At 40.7% G+C, this 21,086-nt stretch overlaps 1 protein-coding gene, 1 long non-coding RNA gene and 1 pseudogene across 4 annotated transcripts in view; 2 read left to right on the forward strand and 1 right to left on the reverse strand.

Moving 5' to 3' along the window:
• The first annotated feature begins 9 nt into the window (after positions 1–9).
• On the forward strand, positions 10–5,263 carry LOC111742153. Its single transcript, XR_002781216.1, has 2 exons — positions 10–197; positions 4,979–5,263. It is a non-coding gene; the product is annotated as an uncharacterized LOC111742153 (long non-coding RNA).
• On the forward strand, positions 418–535 carry LOC111742166 (annotated as a pseudogene).
• Positions 5,264–5,279: 16 nt separating the features above from the next.
• Positions 5,280–21,086, reverse strand: part of AMMECR1L (AMMECR1 like) — a 19,201-nt gene continuing 3,394 nt past the window's right edge. For 2 of the 3 annotated variants that reach the window (XM_011363671.2, XM_023532672.1), the window contains 6 exons: positions 15,387–15,831; positions 13,302–13,412; positions 12,864–12,978; positions 12,123–12,213; positions 10,566–10,662; positions 5,280–8,866 (listed from right to left, as the gene is read on the reverse strand). In XM_011363671.2, coding sequence (XP_011361973.1) covers positions 8,755–8,866; positions 10,566–10,662; positions 12,123–12,213; positions 12,864–12,978; positions 13,302–13,412; positions 15,387–15,793 — 933 coding nt within the window. In that variant the 5' untranslated portion in view covers positions 15,794–15,831 and the 3' untranslated portion in view covers positions 5,280–8,754. Of the gene's footprint in view, positions 8,867–10,565; positions 10,663–12,122; positions 12,214–12,863; positions 12,979–13,301; positions 13,413–15,386; positions 15,837–21,086 lie in introns of all 3 variants that reach the window. The other variant, XM_023532671.1, reaches the window with a different exon arrangement.

A 21,086-nucleotide genomic window follows, 5' to 3' on the forward strand; every position in this document is an offset into this window, starting at 1 on the left:
TAGCGTCGGGGTAGGCGGGGCCTAGCGTTGTAGCGGGCTGAGAAGGCTGCGACCAGCTAGGGAGAAATCGTGCTCTTCCCCACTACTCCCTTTGCCACGAATCCTGGGGCCAGTAACTTGGCTTTTCTGAGCCTCAGCCTTCTCACCTGTGAACTGTGGATAAGGACACCTGATCCTAGGGTGGAGGAAAGAACCAGGTGAGATACAGAAACCAGGGAACTCCCCTTGATGGGTAGGTAACTCCGAAAACACTGTGGAATTTCTTCCAATGCCTTAAGCATTTAAAAACTTTGATTGATTTGTAGTGTATTATTCTGAACCTACTGAGTACGTGGACAGTGATATTGGAGGCCTTTAACACATCTGTTGGAACATTTGGATGATACATAGAAAAGTAAGCAAATGAAAAGCTGATACATCTAAGGCCACGCCACCCTGAACAAACCCGATCCGTTTGATCTCGGAAGCTAAGCAGGGTCGGGCCTGGTTAGTACTTGGATGGGGGACCACCTAGGAAGACCAGGTCCTGTAGGTGTAAAAAATAAAAAATAAGGGATTATAAACTGACAGGGTCCTTGCAATCTGTGAGGCCAACCAAGGGTTACCTCTCCTAAAAAGAAAAACTGATGCTATTTTCAATTTCAGGGAAAGCAGATGGTTATAAAGTAAATCATAGTGTACTACTTGGCTCAGTAGGGAACAATGTTTTGGTATCACATTAAAAAATGAGTTAAGATATTACCAGACAAGAATATGTACCTTGTATTCCTTTGTTTTATAAATATAACTTTTACAAAATTATTTTGCTTTGTGTATTTCCAGAGGAAATGTATTGAGTATGCTGATGAAAAAACATCCAACCTCAGAAAAAGTCTTATGAATTTATTTGATTTCTAGTTCAATGGATTTTTCTTCTCTTTTATGTTATTTTCAGATCCAGTGTCTTTTTATTTATTTTTTAAATTTTATATTAGTTTCAGGTGTACAGCTCAATGGTTAGACACATATGATTTATGAAGACTCAGGTCTACGTCCTTTACTGTAATTCCCTACCATCATCTCTAAAATATTTCTTTATTCCTATATACATTTTCAAATCCCATTTTTCTGAGACTCTTAAGGCAGCTTTCATAGCTAATTAATATATCCTAATTCCCCAAGGTCATAATCACAGCAGTAGATTTTATACTTTTCATGAATTACTATACCCTTATTCAATTAATTTCATATCACAGAAATACATGTATTTTTAATTTCACTACACCCACTCTATCAGACAAAAATGAGAGGGAAAGAGCCAACTTTTCTCAAATCCATTGCGGGAGGCCAAGGGTGTTGGATAAGATTACTGTCAAGAACCTAATGACCTTGATAAACTCAGCAATGTAAAACTGCATGGGCAAAGATATGGCACAGAATGCTCAAGTAGTTCCTTTTTCCTGGTGTCAGAATGTCACAGCATTATAGCTGAGCTGTGGCTCAATTAATTGATTTGGATTGATTAATTGATTCAGATAGACATCTGTTGAGCAATTATCTTCTCTAAAGGAATGCCAATGTAATCTGCTAGCAGCTGTCACCTTATATCATGTATGAATTGTACTGTATAATGGGTTCAGGTGCTCATATTAAAAAAAGTTTATTTGAGTCAGACAATTTCCAGAAAGGAGAATCTCAACAAATTGAGAAAATGCTCCAGAGAATGGCAGTTTTACAGCTTACTTAATACATTAGAATCAAAAGAATAGAAATAAGGTGGGTTACATGAAATCCATTGGTGGTAGATTAAGAGAGTGAGAGAAAGCAAAGTGGAGAAATCTCTGGGATTGAATAACAAGCAAAACAGAAGCATACTTCTTTTACATTACTTGGTTTGGGATAGTGAACATTTATAGTATATATGGTATATGGGCATACCATGTGGTAACAATGTGGTTTCGTGCTCTAGTGCCCTTGGTAGTGCCTTTGAGGGGTCTGGAAAAGAAAATTACTCTGCTATTTCAAAGATATGTTATCTTAGATGCACAAAGACTGGACAATTTCAAAAGTAAAGACTGACCTTTGTTAAGCTACAGGCGTAGGATGTGACTACCCACCATGACCTGCTTTGAGTTAGGAATTTTTATGTTTAGACCATCCTGTGTGGTTACTTTTGGTCTCTCGGGTTTGTAAGGTCCACCATGCCAGCCTCTCTTGAGCTTGTCAGGTTTAGTATGCGGCCCCTGTTTGGTCCACAGGTAAAATAATAGTATGTTATATAGTACTGGCAGAGTTTATTACTGTTTCAAAGTGCTTTCCTACACAGTTCATTAGAACTATGGACAGATGTACTAATGAGGAAGGAATCTGGGTGTGGGAAATGGCCTTGGAACTCAGTGTAGACCTCTTTCTTCCATCTATCTATCTAACAGGCCTTTAAAGAGCACCTGCTACTTACTGGACCTTACCGTGTGCTGGCCTAAGGGCTAGCTGGATATCCAACACTTGGTATCTCCTGCACACACAGCAGTAGACAATAGGTGAATAGAGAAGAAAGGAGAATAACAAATAATACATGCAGTGATATTTCACAAGTTGGTTTGTCCACAACATTTTCATTCAGGAAACCAATGTGAACACTTATGTGTAATGCTCTGGGATTAAAAAGAGTCAGTCGTTGACCTGTCCACACTGGGAGCTCACCGAAAGTAGTTGATGCAAGATCTAGACCTATTTTCCATAATAAAAGACAGAAATGCCAAGTGGTATGAGAGAAAGTCCAAAGAAAGTGCTATAGAAAAATATAGAAAGAGGTCACTTCTGGTTGGTGGTGAGTCACAAGAGGTTCTGAGGCGCAGGGGCTAGCATGGAATCTGCTCCTTCATATGTAGTCAGAGATGGGAGAGGGGTAACATGAACAAAATTGTCGGGTACATAAGCAGAATATTCACTCTTTAAGGTAAATTCATATTTCAACTTCCTTAAATGTCACAATAATTACGTAGACCTTATACAAACACAGAACGTTTGCTATATTTTTCATTAATGTTGCTATATCATTTTTCAGTCAAAAGAATTTCTACCTTTTATAACCTTTTTGAGTGCTTCTCAAAGAATCCCTAGTAGGCTGAATCACTCATGTTTTCTACCTGGACCCAGGTGTTTTGCCTCTAAAATAGAATGATGACATGTTTCCCAGTTTTCCACATACTCAAGGTTAATGTACAGAATCTCCAATTTAAGCTATTCTCTCAAATTAAGTCTTTGGCACCACCTGCTAGAATCTGCTGGTAAGTGCTATAAAACCAAAGGGATAAATATGTAACTTTCTCCCTTTTCCTATTAATAGTCTCTAGAGATACAAAGGAATGGGGTATATGGGGTGTGTGTGTGTGTGAGAGATTCTGCAAACAAACCTTTGCTTCGGGTACAAAAGCCTTCAGAAGGCTGTCCTGGGAGTCCTGGACTTGGATTTTAAGTCTTGTCTGCCTATGCTAATGTGATGAGGCAGTGAGCCATGAGAGGGCTCATCCACCCTATTGTGCTGTGATGTTACTCTGATTCTGACAAGCCCTCCTTTCTTGAGATCAAGCTGAGCTTACTTCAGCACGCACCTCTTTTAGGAAACCTGTCCTGACTTGAGGGGCTGAGCACACCAATTATGCCATCTCTTTTCTGTGCCCAGAGTAGCTTAGGGTTCTGGAGGGTTCACACTGGCCCAGTTGTTCCCATCTACACCTAGCACTTGATGACAGTCTAGATAGTCACAGCCATCCAGCCATTGCAACATGTGCTGGGGCCTGGGCAAAGCATTTTCACCATGCTGCCTTGGAGATTCAGCCCTGTCACAAAGCAGGAAATTCAGCTCAGAGTAATAACTACCTGTCTGGCTCGTAAGTGGCAGGACCAAGATTTAAGCTCAAGCCTATCAGACTACCAGCCTATGAAGGTTCAAATGCCAGCACCCTGGGTTACTTCTTTGGTTGAGGACCAGAATGGCCATACTGGGGGTAGGGTGTTGGGGTTTGACTGGCAACAGGAACTTGAGTGACTGACTTGGTGAGCTTGAGACCTCTCTCATTTTCCCCCTGTCCACCATCAATAGCTAAGTTTTGAAACTGGAAGGGTCACTTGTTTTTCAGTTTGCTGTAGCATACAGAATCTACATAGAAATAGATCAAACAAGCAACAAGAAGAGAGAGACCCTAGAATCCTTGTCAGAGCTTCATTTTAGAATAAGGACTCAGAAAAGACAGGACTTGCTTTACTTTCTTCAGGAAGCTACTGTGGATTCTTTGTACAGTATTGGTTTAGAGTCAAGTCCTTCAACCAGCTCAGTGAATAGTTATTTCAAAGCCAGATATTCAATCCAGATTGATCTGGAAGCAGCTTTACAGCACCTTCTTCACCCCCACTCCCACAGGAATTAGCATCACTGATCTCTATCCTGATGGCTTAGTTCACATTTCATATAGGGATGGTTAATATGGCAAATTTTGTTACAGTGTATCACCACTACCACCCCCTGCCAACAGTGGTATGAATTCTATGCTAACAGATGGTATTACCAGGTAACATGGGATAGTAAACTCTAGAACCTTAATTTCTCTTTAAGAAAATTCCTCTTACACATCCATTACCACCGAAGTGTATGCTTAACCAGTTTTTATAGTTAATTTCCAAAGTTATCATCTAGCCCTGAAAGCCATGTATATCTGTGGCCATATGCTTGAGTTCTGCCAAGTGTAAGGGCCTCAGAACTTGGTATCTTAAGAAATTACATCCTTGTGAATAAAAATTTAAACTGAAGACAATCCCAGAATATGTTTGTTTAAAAAAACTACTTGTCATTTTCTTCAAACACATCTCATCTTTCTGGGCCACCCAAAAGCAATAAACATTTTCTTTGAGGTCAGAACACACCAATGTCCCAGAGTCTTTGTTTGGTTGGATTAATGCCATCAAGTATCTTAAATTTGAGCATTTCTTCTCTCTTTAGTTTGTAGCTTTTGGGGCAAGACCAATTTCATTGGAAAAGCTGAGATCTATGAACCTTCTTCCTAGAAAAGTCCAAATTTTAAAGAGTTCATGAAGCTGGTTTAGGAAACTTGGCTCTAAAAACCAGTGGCATTGCTACCAACTACAAATATACAAGTGCAAGGTTATTGGAGATCATGAACACCACACAAAACATGCAGGCTGACTGAAGAGTCCAGTGGGCTGTCTTCAAAAATAAGATGACAGATACCACTATTCCAAAAAAAAAAAAAAAAAAAAAAAAAAAGGCAGGACAAAGAACATTGTTTACCCATTATGATTTATTCTCTACAATACTTCGTTAAAGAGTTCAATGATTTGCACTCAGAAGTTATATAGCCAAGAGGCAACCAAGTGTAATATGAAGAATTGGTCTGAAGTCTTTGCACTGAAGGCCATACAAAGTCTCTTGCTTCAGGGAAGAATAAAATAAACGAACAAACAAAAACACAAGCTCCTTAGGCTCCAGAATCTCAAAAGAAAATAACACCAACAGTTAGTGAAATTGTAGGTATTAACACATCATGGAAAACAGATCTTGTGCAAATATTAAAATTAACACTTGGGACTTTTGTATAGATGATTTTTATTATGAACAATAAAATATACGTTATGTCTCAACTACAAACCTTTCATGTTGAAAGGGTCTCTAACATGAGTTGCTTTAATATTATGAAGTGAAAAAGTTTAAGAACCTCACAGTGGAAACAATCCAACACCAACAAATTCTAGTGATCAAAGACATTCTCTTTTAGTTAATGTAAAACAAGGACAATTCATAATTACAGAGAATGTCCTAGCTGTGGTAATTATGAGACAAGCCAACTTTCCAGACCAAAAGGCACTCACAGCTAGGGATGAAACAAACTCTGAACCAAACCAGCCAAATTGGGCTGGCCCCTTGAAAACAGTGGTCACCTACTGTTCAGCTTGAGCAGCCCAAAGACAAAGAACACCAACCAGAAAACATTCCCTCTCTTTAAACCTGCCACTCACAGATTTACTGGCCACCCTCATCACTGCACTGGTCAAGTGCGTGGAAGGAAGTTCAGTTCCAGTTCGGAGCCGTCATCTCCTTATGCAAAGCTGCCACACGCATGATCCAGACAGTATTTTTCCTGAGAGCCACCCGCCACACATCTTCACGAGGTGACCATGACTATACAATTTGACTGCTTCCTGACTAGACCCATTTAGGATGGACACTAACAGTGCCACTTCTTACACAACCAAGGCAAATAACTTTCCTTGGTCGATTCCTGAGTCCCCGTGACAAGAGGACCATGAACATCTCCACTGCTGGACTTATATGGGAGCATGAGGGAATGTGCAGGGAGTAAGGCTTCTTCACTCCAAAACCACTGAGCCCACTTCAGTGTGGTACCGGGCTCAACCAGCCCAATTCTTGTGCACTGATTATTTCCCCCCATTTTGTGGGTTTTAATTTTCCTGTTCATTTTCTTAAATGGCAGGTATCCTATCCCACCCTCAATAAAATAAAATAAAAAACATACTATACATTGGGGAAGACAAACAGGGCAACATTTCTACAAGAAAAAATAGGCTTGAAGAGCATGGCACTGTAAATGCTTGTATGACCAGTCTCACTGAGCGTGCTCAGGGGTGAAAGTTTAGCACCATTTTTTTTGCTGTTTTTAATCTTTAGAAATTAAACACAACTTTTAACATAGAACACTTGAACAGTAATGAGAGTAGCCCTATGTATCAATACTGTTGTACAAATTAAAGGTGGGTGGTTTTCCAGAGCTGACCACCCTGACATCAATCCATGGCACCTAAGAGTAACTGTCGTCACGTTTGTAACAAGACATTATTCTCAGCAGCAGGAAATCATGAAATAATCCCTTCATCTTCAATAGCTTTTCTCATTAACTTTGCAAGGGAAAAGTGGCAGGATGTGAGAATGCAGCACAAAATAAGATGGAGTGATGCAGCCTGGCCTGGGCATCCGAATGTGAGCCCCGTATTTCCCTTCCACATTCCACATCCTCATGAACAGAGGATGGTGCCATGCAAATCTGCTCACCCTTAGACATCTCGTCCAAGAAACAAGACAGCAGTGCCTATAACAGCACATGTGCCATTTCTTAGACTGTGTCTCTGCTTCACCCTCCCCCATTCTTGGCAGAAAACTCAAAAGATCTTTTGACTTGAATATTTGCCCACTCTAGAAAGCCACACTATCACCACATAAACTTTTAAAAATAAATTAAATCAAAACATTGCATTCACCAGATTGACACCCAATCCACTTTGAGTTCTCTAAGCATGTTGTTGAAAACCAGTATATCACCCTTAGGATCTTTTCTTCCAACTGGCCACCTCTTCCTGTTAATACTTTCAGCAGTGCCTCTGTGACAGTGTTTCCAAAGCATCTTCCAAGTCCCCAACTGTTATGAACTTTGCCACCAAATGAGTGAAGAAAAGGCAAGAGGGAGGAGACACTTGCTGACAGCTGTTTGGAGTCAGCGACCATGAGAAGGGGAAATATGCCACATGAAAGTCTGAATGACCTAGAATAACATGAGCTATTTGGAACTTTGCCCTGGCGGGGTGAAGAGTCCCAGCATATTAGGCAAGATAAAGATTCACCTTGATTACTTACACTGCTTTGTTCTAAAGTCCTGTAAAGGACTGAATCATCAACTGTTTTCCCACTTTATAGGCAAACTAGAAAAAGGGAACTCCTCTGCTTAAAGGTCCCTTAGGATGTATGCCTGAAAAGAAAAACAGCTTGAAGACCCTGAATTCTCTATGGCAATGTCTTTTTAAAGCCCAGCCCAGGTGCTTGCACGAACATCTGTCTTCTGAGATCCTAGATCCAGCTATAGGCACTGCTACCAGTAGAGGAGTGAGGTAGCCGGGTGGTAAGGAAGAGGTCTCTCCTTTCACACTGCATGCAGTGATGGCATCAGGACCTCCTGTGGACATCCCAGTTCATTCCTCAGCAGGTTACACCACAGAGCTCTGTTCAATACCAGGAGACTCAATGTAAGAAGAGTGCCAAAAAATCCAACTGACAGTGAAATGAGAATTAAAACCGTCAAAGCTAATTGAGCAATGAGATCTGCAACGCCATCCAAAGGGCTTTCGGTCTTGATGTGGGTCTCTGTCCAGGAGCCTCAGAGGACTCACGGTGCCCATGTTCACCCCTAACATGGCGTCCACTTATGAAACATGGAGGTTGTAATCAATTCTTGGTATGCAATAAACTGGAAGTTTAAAAAAAGGAATTTAAAACAACCTAAAAATGTTTCTTGTTGGTCTCCGTTGCCCAGACTGCCAGGGGAATACACCTACTTGATCTGGGGAGGCTGCAGAGGTGTATGTGGGGTAAGCCTTCAGGAATCATCAATTCCAGCTTCCACTGTGTGGCCAACACACAGGCAGCAAATCACCAGTGACACCTGCATGCCAAAGGTCTTCTGCACTCACACAGTAATTCTCACCAGTCATGGAGGAGCCCCAATCCAACAGAACCCCATGACGAGGAAAGGCTGAGATAAGGCTTGGGCACCTCAAGTTCTGTTTCATTCAGTATAACCCCGTGCCCCCCCACCCCTCAAGTCAGCTGGAGGCAGACTTGGCAACGGAAGCTAGCATCATAAAATGGTGCAGTAATAGAAGTAACTGGACCAGGAAGAGGAGGCATCTGCTCCAATGATGTCATAGCCATTGGTGGCCACAGGGGGGTGAGACTGGTCATGCAGCCGTGTGTCAGGAGTAATGATTGTAGAGGGGCGGGGCATGAAGAGTGCCATTCTGGAAACAGTGTTGTCGAGAAGCAATATATTCTGCATAACTGATTGTCACCTTCTCACTTCGGTACCTGTGTAAGGAAACAGGGAAGAGTATTAGAAACTCCAAACACTTCATTTAGTAAAGTCACTCAGCAGAGAAAACCAAAAGCTTATTCCACATTTTTGAAAGAATAAAATGGAAGAACAAGAACAACCTTACTTACAGAAAATGAAAGACAGCACAAGGAAACAATGTTGTTATTACAAATGAACAAGATGAAAAAGCACAATCACAATCACCCCTGAGAATGTATTTTCTGCACATCCCACCTTTAAACACTACATATGCTTATCATCAGGCTGCTCTTAAGCCATCTGCTACTGGGGTCTGGATGAAGAATTTCAAGGTCAAATTACATGGGTAGCAGATCGGAAGATGACTGCTCCAATGTCCAGGGTAAACTGCGTATCTACTTTCAGGTTAAAATGTGATAAATTGACAGAAATGCAATACAACCTCAATTTGCAAAAAGCTATAAACAAGTTATTTATAACCAAAAGGGCACAGATACCTAATTCTGGCTCAAATTCTCATGAAGCAGGTTAAAGGATCCTGGGACTACATAGGATGGGTCTTAATTCCTGGATGAATATGCCATATTGTATCACAGGGTCATCGAAACAGAATTCATAGCACTTTGGCTTTGCTCTGGAAAGAGCCACAAGTCGATGCAAAGCATGTGGTGTTACAAACCTATGGAGCCTACTACAGACCACAGGAGCTGGGTGTGACAATCCTTACCCAGAGCCATCTCTTTCCCACTGTAATCACTCCTCCACTGCAAGGTGATTATTCCTGAATTTTGACAGGGAAATGGCTGTTCAAATAAATTATAATAATAATAATAATAATAATGCTTTGTATTTGAAGATTATTTTTTGGAATCCAAAGCATTTCAAAAACACTGGGTTACCTTCCAAATAAACCTGTGACGTTACTATATGATTATTCAGCATTTTACAGATGAGGGGGCCAGAGGCCCACAAAAGCCCACAGAAACTAAACCTCTCAGTGTTTCTGATTTCAGTAGGGATGGGAAGAGAACTGACGTTTACCGACCACCTAAAATACTGCCTGACCCTGGTCTAGAAATTCCTTATACATTAACATACCACATCCTACAAAAACCCCAAGGCATTATCATTCATTTCTTACAGACAAGAAAATTTTTTTTTCCACTCAGAGAGGCAGAATAACTGACCCAGGTCATGCAGCAAGGTGGTGGAGCTGGGTTTCAGACCCCAAATCCATGTGCATTCTACCACACTAGGCAACCTCCCCAAAGCATTCACCCCAAACAGGCAGAGGTATTACCTTGTAACTCTTTTTAAAAAGCATTTTCTGACTATTCCTTTAACATGCCACTTGTATCTCTGCCACCTGATGTCATGTGGCTTCAACTGACTCTGGCCTTCTGCACTGAGAGCCTTCTTTCCTGACTTCAATCTTGCCCCTTAGCTTCCCAACAAGCAAGTCTAGCACAGACACCCATGACTTGCTTAGTGGCCTAAGCCCTGCTCCTACTCTGCTATCAGCTCAGCTGTTAAGACACTCAGGATGCTGAGGAGTCTGCCTTTGCTGCCATTGTCTCCTCAGAGCCTCGACCTCATCATACTTCTGTGGTTTAGAAACAGTAGTAATTTTTTTTCTTCCCCTTTGCATTGGAAGTATCCTCCATCCAACCCCGACTAAATTAAAATGACAAGGAAAATGAGACAGTGGCTTACCTAGTGAGTTTGATCGTTTTTCTGAATTCACTGGTAATCGGAGCCTTAAAGCCACCTTTCCTGAGCAAGGAGTCTATTGTCTGGATCTGATCCCAGTCTGAGGAGAAGAGAGACACACTGAGGTCAGTGTACAATGACATAGTGGGACACACTCTAACATGGTGAGAGAAGTAGCTAAATCTGTTAGGGAGGGGCAGAGGAAGCCCTGGGTGCTGAGTTGTCAGTCTTACTGAAAGTCCAAGGAAAATCTTGAAGACATGAGATTATGGCCTGACACACCATAATGGCTGTGTCCCTGGGCACCCTTGATAGGCATCTTTCCTATCAGATGTGATCCCAGTATAAGAATCTAGAACAAGCACAGTCCCAACTTAGACTGGCCTATTGGCCTAGTGCTGTTAACCAGGGCTGGTCTGTGGGAAGAGAAAATTCAAATTCTGCAGCTTGCATTCCTTTGTGTGACCTTTCTTCATTTTGATTATTTCTAGGAGTCTTGTGTCCTATTACAGAGAAATAATAGTAGGGAATGAAGCTATTCCTTTAGGAAGGATGGGAAAGTTGTTCACACATATAGTTCTGCTGTTTTTGCATTTTTAACAGATAAAACCTAATATTATCATATTGAAAACCAAAGAAAAGCCCCTAAATTACTACAGTATGTGCCAATTTTTAAATTTTCCTAACCAATTTTCAAATAGCAAAAGTAATCTGATTACCTAAGTTATTGTAACATTTCAGTATTAGAAAATACTTATGGTGTGCCACCCTGCACAGAAATGTTACCTTTGTAATCTCAAAGAGATGGATAAAAGGCTTCCTTTTTATGTTACATCCACACTGCTTTTGAAAAGGTTTAAGCACAACCACGATGGAAACCAATAAGGCAGCTCTCCACATAATTAGTTCGCTGACATATTGAACTGGACTTTACTCTTTATTCTACGTTCACACCCCAAAAATACTGTGTTCCACATATTAATTTAAAAAAGACTAATTCCAAGAAAGACAAAAATCGGGTTAAACGCAAAAGCAACATTTAAAGGTATTCTTTTAAATATTCTTTTAAAGAGAAAATCTGCTTGACCCATTTCTTACCTTTAATGTAGCATTCTAAACTACAGAGTTCTTTAAAAAACAGGAGAAATTATGTTTCACCTTTTCTCAAATATAACACTGTTTAATAATTCATGACCAAAAGTTCAAAACCCATTGATATGGGCAACTTTCCTTTACAATGAACTCCATAATATTGTCAAGTAAATTGGTGGAATTTTGCTACAATTATCACTGTAGTTTTGGGGGCCAAGAAATAAAACTATTCACTGAAAGTAAGTATAACAAGCAGGTAAGAGAAATCTTTAACCCTTTTTTGCCCCCAGCTTCTGCATCTTTTGGGGAAGTTTATCATTGAATAAGAATCTGATAGGTATTAAGAAGAAGAAAGGCACTCATTCTTAGTTGCCTTTGGGCTGAAAGACAACACACTCCTTTTTCTTTTCTTTAACTGGCAACACTGTGAACAGTATAGTTCACTGCAATTCCATTTGTCAAACTCACCTTGTTCCTTAGCAACCTCAGGTAAATATGTGGCTGTACGTTTGACGCCTTTTTCATTGATGAATTCAATTCGAATCCCATGGACCCCTACCTACAGAAAAACACAACCAAATAAATGGCATTTACTCATTCTAAGGGAACTTAAGCCATCCACATATAAACTGATATTGTACCCTGACCGGCTTGACCCAGGTCTGAGAAAAGGAGAACCTTTTGCTTTCCACGACTAACACTCTCTCTCAGGTATAGAAGCCAAAGAAACTTTAGCTTGAGGGAAGGTGTGATTCGACATGTCGCCAGTTCAGAGAGTATGAAGGTTATATAAATTCTTTTAACAGTTCATCTGATAACCTGAATATTCCACCTTTAATCTATTCCATTAAATGAACATGCCATGGGTTTGATCTGGGTTTACAACCCTTCACAAATGACTCTAAGTAACAACTTTTACTCAAGGGCTTACCAAGAGGGATCTAGAATATTCTGCTTTATCCTATTATTTATTGGACATGGAAGAAGGATGTAGACCAGAGTGGACTGAGAAAAAATGGAAAAAAAGCCTTCACAATTTTCTGCTTATAATATTGCAGCACCTTTTCTGTCACCTATGTTGCCCACAACTGCTTCCAAACTCAGCTTTCACATTCTTATGCCCTCTCAATGAAGGAGATACATTACCATGTACTAACCCGAACCCAAATGCAACGAGAGACGCAGAGTTCCAAATGCAGCTGTTCTCACCTCCCAGTCCAGGTAATCACTGGCATCCTCAAAGTTAGTAAGGAGGGAGACAGAGCAGGAAAGTTTAGGCAGCTCCTCTCGGGTCAGTGGGGGAAATCGGCTGTCCTTAAGTGCACTGGAAGGGGAAAGAAAACATAAGTGGGGCTCTCTGGAGTAATTAGGAGTCAACATCATATGCCCAAATATTTATGATCCTTGAGCTATGTAGAGAACATCTATTATCCGTCAATACTAATGTGCTAAAAAACTTGATATTAACTGTCTGTAGCTGAACTGATAAGTGACTCACCACATTAAAGCCCCCACATTTCCCGATCACCAAAAAGAGAACACTCATTCTTTATCACTTAGAAGAGCCAAAGTCAGGCAGCTGTTCTCAATTCTGTAGATAAATTCGATTGGCAATTTATATATAGATCTTATGCTTGGTTTAATTACCTGGTTAACGTGTATTCCCTGAGTCCTGAATGAAGATTCATGGCTGAGAAGGTCCCAATGCAGCCACGAAGCCGCTTGTCCCGCCCTGTCTTCCATGTCACAAAGAGCGGACTAAAAAGCAAAACACAAAGCACGCTCTAGCCCCAAATCAACCATGGATAAGAACAAAAGCTTGGCTTTTTTCCTGTTCATTTCCGTTATTCCCCAAAAAGATTTTCTGAATTGCCAGGTACCTTTTGGGGAGTGGTGGAGTCTCTGGAGGGAAATGGAGAGGACAGCTCAACAAGGCAGCATGAAGAAAGGCTCTCAGGGTAGCCTTGCCTATGTGCCTTACTGACAAGCTTAGGCACCACATGTATGTGCTATATTCCTCCTCTGCCCAGAACTTTTCCTTTTATTTCTCCATATCTTTCTCTTCTTCTTTATTCCATTTTGAATGTCCAAGTTTCCTAGTTCCATCCTTCAGGAAGACACATTGAACCTGTATACCCTTCTCTTCCTTATCTGCAAGCATTCCCTACAATCTCACATTTTCCCCCTAATTATTTCTGCCCCTGGCAACTTCAAATACCTTCTGCTCATAAATGTTCAAAAAAGAAAAACAACGTCTACTGAAGAGAGCTGCTTATTAGCAGATGTTGCCACTTTGTTTCTATGCCAAAATAATGCTTCATTAGGCTACATCAGATTGATAGTGACAGATTTTTTAGGTTACAAGTCTGTTCTCTCTTCCTGAGATTCCTCCATACTCCTATGTCCTTATCTCTTAGATCTCTGAGCTAAACACTTCTAAAAAGCACCTTAATTGATAAAGGTACTTCTTGGATCATTGTTACAAAGCAGATCTCCCACCTATCATTTCCTTGCACCAAAACACCTGAACAGCACCAGCCAAAGTTACTGTCTCAACACCTACTTAAAAACCCTTCAAGAATTCCACTGTCTGCAGGATGGAAATATAGCCCATTCCCGATAATGCTGTGGCCACCACCCACTCTTCCAAACCTGTGTCCCTCTCCCTTTATGGGACACACCTGATCCTACTCCAACCAAGGCTCAGAATCTCCATCTGCTCAGTGAGGATTCTTCTGACCATGGTATCTCATGGCAACACTTCCCTGAAAAGTTAGCACATTTTCTCCACATTTCCTCCTGACACAATCACACAGGAGTAACCTCCCCTCTACTTCTGTCCAGTGTGCCACACACGTTATTTAGCTTTGTGGGTGTGATATGCCAATGCAACAAGTCTCTCAAGAGCAAAGACTTTTCCTTCATGCCCCTCCATTCCCTGCCCAGTGGGACTATGCGATGCCCCAGTGTGGCATTAACAGCTAGAGAATAAATAATCTTAGGTCAACGAGTGCTCCAAAAGCATTCCTAAAAACGAAAATCAAAAAGCAGCAGTGCGCTTTAAAGTGAGCTCTAAGTTTCCTCCAATTCTGAGAAAGAAGCAAACACTGGCATGAGTTTCTTTACTTTATGCTTTATGTATGTTCCCTGTTTATATCACTGACACGTGAGAGGGCTTGGGACAAACAACAAAGTCTTGAACTAAAAACAGTAAGGCATATTCTGACATTTCTGATGGGCAGCCAGTGGCCCTAGGGGATTACCACGGGTCTGCTGAGGATCAAAGTGAAAACACCCTTGTTAAGAGCATCACAGCTCCCACTAAATAAGCTCTTAGTCTCCAGCCTAGCCCTCAAAACTCCCAATTCACTTGGACGTCAACACTGTTGGGGTCTACAATGGTGTGATGGTGGTGTAACCTCCACACTTGAGAGGTTAAATGACCTATTCATACCCATACAAACCAAGAGAAGAGCCGAAGATAAAATTTTCTTAATTTCTAGAAAATTAACCACAAGCCTATACCTCCTCCAAATATTGCCTAACCCCCTTCCATTACTGAATCCAGTGAACGTTCTAGATATTGTTGGACATTTCTCATCATCCTACTCCCATTACCTTTTGCCCAAATCACATTAAAGCTTTTACAAGGAGCACTCTCTCTGAGGAGAATGACCCTGGAACGATGCCATCATGCCTTTCTCACTCTCCCGTCCTGAAGGATTTACTCACTAGGGGTCATTGGTGAATCTAGGAAGTCGTGGCTGTGGGAAGCCATAGAGGTGACAGTAGAGAACGTCGAAGCAGTAGCAGCACATCTCTGCAGTCACCACCAGATTCTTGGTGGTGTTGGCAGTTCCATTGGGTCGGGGGAGAGGGCTCAGCGCTCCCGATGCGGGATTCATTCGTGTAATGGGAGAGTTTCCAGGTCCCAGAGTTAAGTCCGACACATTCTCCCGACCACTGCTGCCATCCACATGCTGGTGGTTTTGAAGAGGTCCTGAACTAGAGCCGGGGACAGTTGTGGACTGGTTCCCGTGAGTGTGCGTTCCACTTCCAGATAACTTGGGCTTCTTGACCCCACAACAGCCTGCTGCCAACTTGGGCTCGAGTGGAGGAACACAACGTCTTTTTCCCATCCTGATTCAGTGCTCGAGGTCTGGAATGCTACAGAACCCTAACCAAAAAGAGAATGAATAGGTAAGCATTGATTCAAATAGTTGGTTAAAAGGAGAAAACAAAAATCAAAGAGTCTATATGGAGAGATAAAAGTCATCAGTTCTCTTGCTCATCCAGGTCACATGGTCACAAAGGGGCACAGACCAACAGGGATAGAGGAGATCCTGAGTTCCAGAGCAGAACTCCCAACCTTTTCCCAAAGGGGAATAATTTATTTTCCATAAAGCTATGATCACCATGGATGGAGGCAGGTAATACCGTTCTCTCTTGCCCAAGACTCTCAGGCAGAACACAGGGTGGAATGGCAGCCGTTGTAAAGCTTGATGAGGACATTTCAAGACTGACTAGAAGAGTCCACCTGACCTGTCAGACTTTTCATCAGGTTGCTTTCTCTACCCTTTTAGAGGCTCTAAATTGAACTGCTCTATTTTTAAAGGACCCCAGAAGAACTTTTACGTTTTCCTTGTTAAACACATTCTTTCTGTATTTTCCTCATCGCTAACCTAAATCTCTGTAATTTCAGCCCCAGATCTCACTGAAGATGAAAAGCAGTTAGCTGCCATTCTGAAAAGAGCACACCTTCTAACATAAGGCTCTCACCTTCCTGCCGTCACTGCTCTCATTCTCCAATGCCTTACTCATTTTCTTTGGTTCTCTGAAATCACTCCAATATCTATACATCTATCTTTTCAAGACCTCGTTCAAGATATGCTACAACCTAGTAGAAACCTTTATTCACACAAATGACCCAAGCTTCACAGTCCTTTTGTGAGGTAGCCATTTCTGTCCTAGCAAAGCAGACATATGCAGAGCCACTCAGTTTAAGAAAATGCGGCATCAGATGGGCCAGGAAACCAGTGTCCCATATCCGATGATGTGAAGGAGAGGAAGGATCTTTACTAAAATTTTTTTCTTAAAAAGCCTAAGGTAAAAATGTATAGCTATAACATTACCAAAATCCCTTCTCTGCTGTGTCAATAATCAACAGAATCAGATCTAGATCCATTATTTCAAAGTTGATTGTAAAATTCGATTGTAAAGTTTGTAAAATTCTGTTGACTTCAAAAAGTATACTGTTTTCCTCGTCATGACAGGCTAATTTTAGCCCTCTCCCTCAATTATATATGTATTATCCTACCTAAAATTTTCTCTATGATTTGAACACACAGCACATAACTGCCTTTTTAGGCATTGCTCTACAACATAGAGTTTTGGCTGTAAATTCTACAACTCTTTAAATCAAATTAGATATTTATATACCCACTTGCGATGCCATTATTTCTACAAAACAACCTGTCACTTTAAGTTGAATGAAATACAAAAAAATCAAATACTATTTGTTTACCTTCTTGATATATGCTGATCCATAACAAAATACACAGTTTTGTATGCAGGGGCAATTCTTAGTGAGATGAAAGTTGTCAGTTGCCAAGAAATAGTAGCTTGTACACTTCAATGTCTCGCTTGAAACATGGGCTTCTTTTTGAGAAAGGCTTATGCACTTGATACATTAAAATCTCCAAAAACTAGAATGTTTCTGAGCATGTACGTGTCTTATTTAGACTGTTAAGAGAGGGAGCAGAATGTCTTGGTTGAAAATATTGCCTCCAGAGCCAAATGGCCTGGGTTCAAATTCTGACTGCTTAAGGATTACCTCTCTAACTCAGTTTCTTCACAAGAACTACAGGACTTTCCTTATGTGGTTGTTGGAATTAAATGACTTTTTTAATAAATGTAAAGTGCTTAATAAAGTGTCTGGCATAGTAAGTGTCAATTTACTTAGATGCTCTCAATATTTGGGCCTTGACTGCTCCCATTAGGATGGAACTCCCCAAGGGCCAAGACTTCACTGTTCAATCAGGGCTTAGAGTACTGCTTGCACTGAACAGGTACTAAGTAGGGTTTCAAAGAATCCTCAAAACCACTCAGCAAGGCAGACGATGTTACCATCATTTTACAGAGGCAGGACCTCTGGCTTAATATTAATAAGCCAGATAACCTGCCAAAAGCCAGACTGCCACTCAGTGGCAGAGTTAGGATTGGGACTGTAATCTATCCATCAGAGTACAAGGCCTGGGTTTTCCCACTAAGCCACGAAGAAGAGTAAGGCCTGCCAATAATAGCCATTGGATTCAGTCCCTTTCCTAAGTGCATGATGAAAAACAAATTACATTCAAGGGTATACTAAGAACAAGCCTAATAGTTTACAGAATCTTGCCAACAAAAATAGAGCAGAGAAAAAAAAAAAATCAAAACCTAAGTTCAAAGCCAGAATCTCAGGCATCACCCTAACAATTACCAGTAACCCTGACATTATCATTTTAGTTCACAATGGATGTCACCGGCCCCTGAGCTTTTGACTTTCTATCTTGTACATAACTTTGGGCAGGGGGTTTAGGACACATGTTGAATGAAGCAGCAGAACTATCTCTAGAGAGCTGGAGTTTTAACAGGACCCGGAATCTCTGCCTCTGGAGAGCCCCAAAATTCAAAGAAACAAGGAGAGGGGATGAAACACAAAGGTTAAAAAAAAAAATCTTTCCTCATTCTCATTACACTAAAGTATACCTGAAGGAAAGCTAAACATTATGATGGTGGTAATTCAGGTGTTCCTTAGCAAATGTTATCAACTACCTGACAGTGAAACAATCCACAACAGAGCAATAGAAGGGTTTTTCAAACCATGCCAAGGCAGAAGTCAAGTCTGCATATTCTGCCTTCACACCTCGTACAATCACTGATCTGCAGTGGGATGATCACAACTGATTACATTTAACAATTACCCCCCAGCCTCCCAAACTATGATTTGAAATCAACAGAACCAACCCAAATCTTGTGGCTCCTTAGGCCCAGGCATTTCTTGGGAGGCCATCCCATGCAAACAATTCAATCAATACTCTCAATTAGTGACCAAAGGCAGAGTTAGAGACTTTCCGCACCAAAAATATTAGAAGGCACTTCTTTAAAACTTTATTCTATGAATTTAAGTCGATGGAAAATTTCAAACATAAACAAAGTGAAATAGTATAATGAACCCAATACCCAGCTTTAACAATTTTCAACATACGGGCAATCTTATTTCATCTCTAGCCTACCTACTCACTCCATCTCCCCTCCTTCACTGAATTATTTCGAAGGGGGCTGATATTTTACTTATCTGTCAGCATAAAGCAAATATTAAGTGAACAACAGTAAAGAATGTGAAGTAAATCATGAGGCTGGTAGTAAATACTTTTTATTTACAACATCAACCACTATCCACCACTTTCATCAAAACTTTCTTTAGGTTAGAGACTCTTCTAACCCTATTAGAATAAAGCAGCATCTCACAAGGAAGTGGTCTCAGACTCTGCTTCCAGGACTGGCTTACAACAGCCAGAGACACTTGTTTCTCCAATAGCTTGGCTGAGAGCGCAGTGTAAGACACCTCAGGATAACAGCATTTCAATACAAGACTCACCTATTGTCTGACGAACAAAAAACAAATATTCCTAATGATATACTCAACACGTCTTCTAAAATGGTGTGGGAATTTTTCTCACCCTCCCCCAACACCTCATAAAAACTACCAGCAATCATACTCTGATCATAGTAGAAGTAACTGAATGGTTACTGTGAAGCTGGTTTATCTAAAATAACTGGAAGTCAGGTGTAAAAACCCTTGTTTTATAGACACATATATCACCGAGACCCTCTAAAGCCTTCAGCTAGTTACTCTTTCAAAGGTAAACTCAAGGGCCACTTTAAGAGCCAGCAGAAATGATCTCATTTTCCTGCTGTCTGTCCACTTGAGATCAATGAGGATGAGTTAGTTAAAACTGGATTTCCACCAGATGGAGCCAAAGCCATACTTCTACAAAAAGCTGGAGGAAATAAAAGGAATTACTGTTTTACCTCTTTACTTTAGACTTCCTAACCTATCAAGTGTCAAATAAAGTATGTTCTTGGTGTTGAAAATTACACCTTTACCTGACATGTAATATTATTCCTTAGGGTCTTCAACAAAGGCCAGATGGCAACTCTTCCTCCCTTTCTGGGGTAAGCTGAGCAATGTTCCATTGCCACTTAAATTCTAGCCAGCAATGAAATCATCCTCACCTTTAGTCTCAGAGATCGTGTCACATTTGTGTTTTATCTTTCACAACAGCTAACACGGTGCCTTGCACATAATATACACACTAACAATCTTATCTGCAAATCTCCTAGTAATTTCATTTAAGTTTGCCTTTTTTTTTTTTTTTTAACAAAAAGAATGTTTACAGCACAATCTAATCTTTGCACATTCGGTTCCATCGTGAGGTGCTAACCTTGGAGTGTCAGAAGCTGAAGTAAATTATACGTATCTACTCTTATGTCAACTCTGTTCAGCCTAAACCTGGGAATGGTTTAATTCATAGCAAAATGGATAGCCAGTGTGGACAATTCACTAAAAAATTAGGTCAAATATCCCCTTCATTAACTTCTTGGTTTGATTTACGCTGGTAGCTGTCTCCTTTGCTAAAACACACCAGTAACTGGTAAGTCCTGAACTTTGCCTCAGGTGCTATTTAACTTTAGGTTGCTCAAGGCTTTCCTTTAACAAGCCATATCTAGTTTCTCAACTGATTTGAGAAAAATTTTTTTCTTTCAAGTGATGGAGCACTTTAAGAGCTACTACCCACTGAAGCATTATGTGCTTGGATGGCAACTGATCATTTCAAGAGTTAATACAAATGATGTCTTGTAAACTGCTGATATTTATAAACAAAGTATGGAGACCGGTATTGAAGGGAGGATGTGAAGATGCCCTGACTGAAGTAGCTGACTGGGCAGAGGACCTTCTTCCTTCGCTGGGAGAGATCTCTTCCAAGGCTCCTAATTCCACTGAAAACAACAAGCTTCCCAGAGCAGCTCCCATCTTCTGAGGGATTTGCCTAGGCTCTGGGATTGCAGCCTAGGCTCAAATCCCAACTCTGACTTGCCACATATTGGCTTTGCAAACTCACGCAGGCTGTCACATCTCTGTGGACTTGGGCTCCTGCTACCATGTACGGTTATTTGTGAGTATTCAATGACTAAGACATAAAAAGCATCTAGTGACTATTATTTATTAAAGCATCTGCTATTACCAATACTACCATTACCTCTACTAATAAATGTAGGGTTGCTTCTAAAAATGACATGCCTCTAAGTTCTTACCATTTCTAGAGAAATAAATGACTTTGTAATAAAATTCTATTAAGAACTACTTTGTAGTCTAAAAGATCATATTAA

The sequence above is a fragment of the Pteropus vampyrus genome, unplaced genomic scaffold (assembly GCF_000151845.1).
Source record: "Pteropus vampyrus isolate Shadow unplaced genomic scaffold, Pvam_2.0 Scaffold87, whole genome shotgun sequence".
Classification (NCBI taxonomy): domain Eukaryota; kingdom Metazoa; phylum Chordata; class Mammalia; order Chiroptera; family Pteropodidae; genus Pteropus; species Pteropus vampyrus.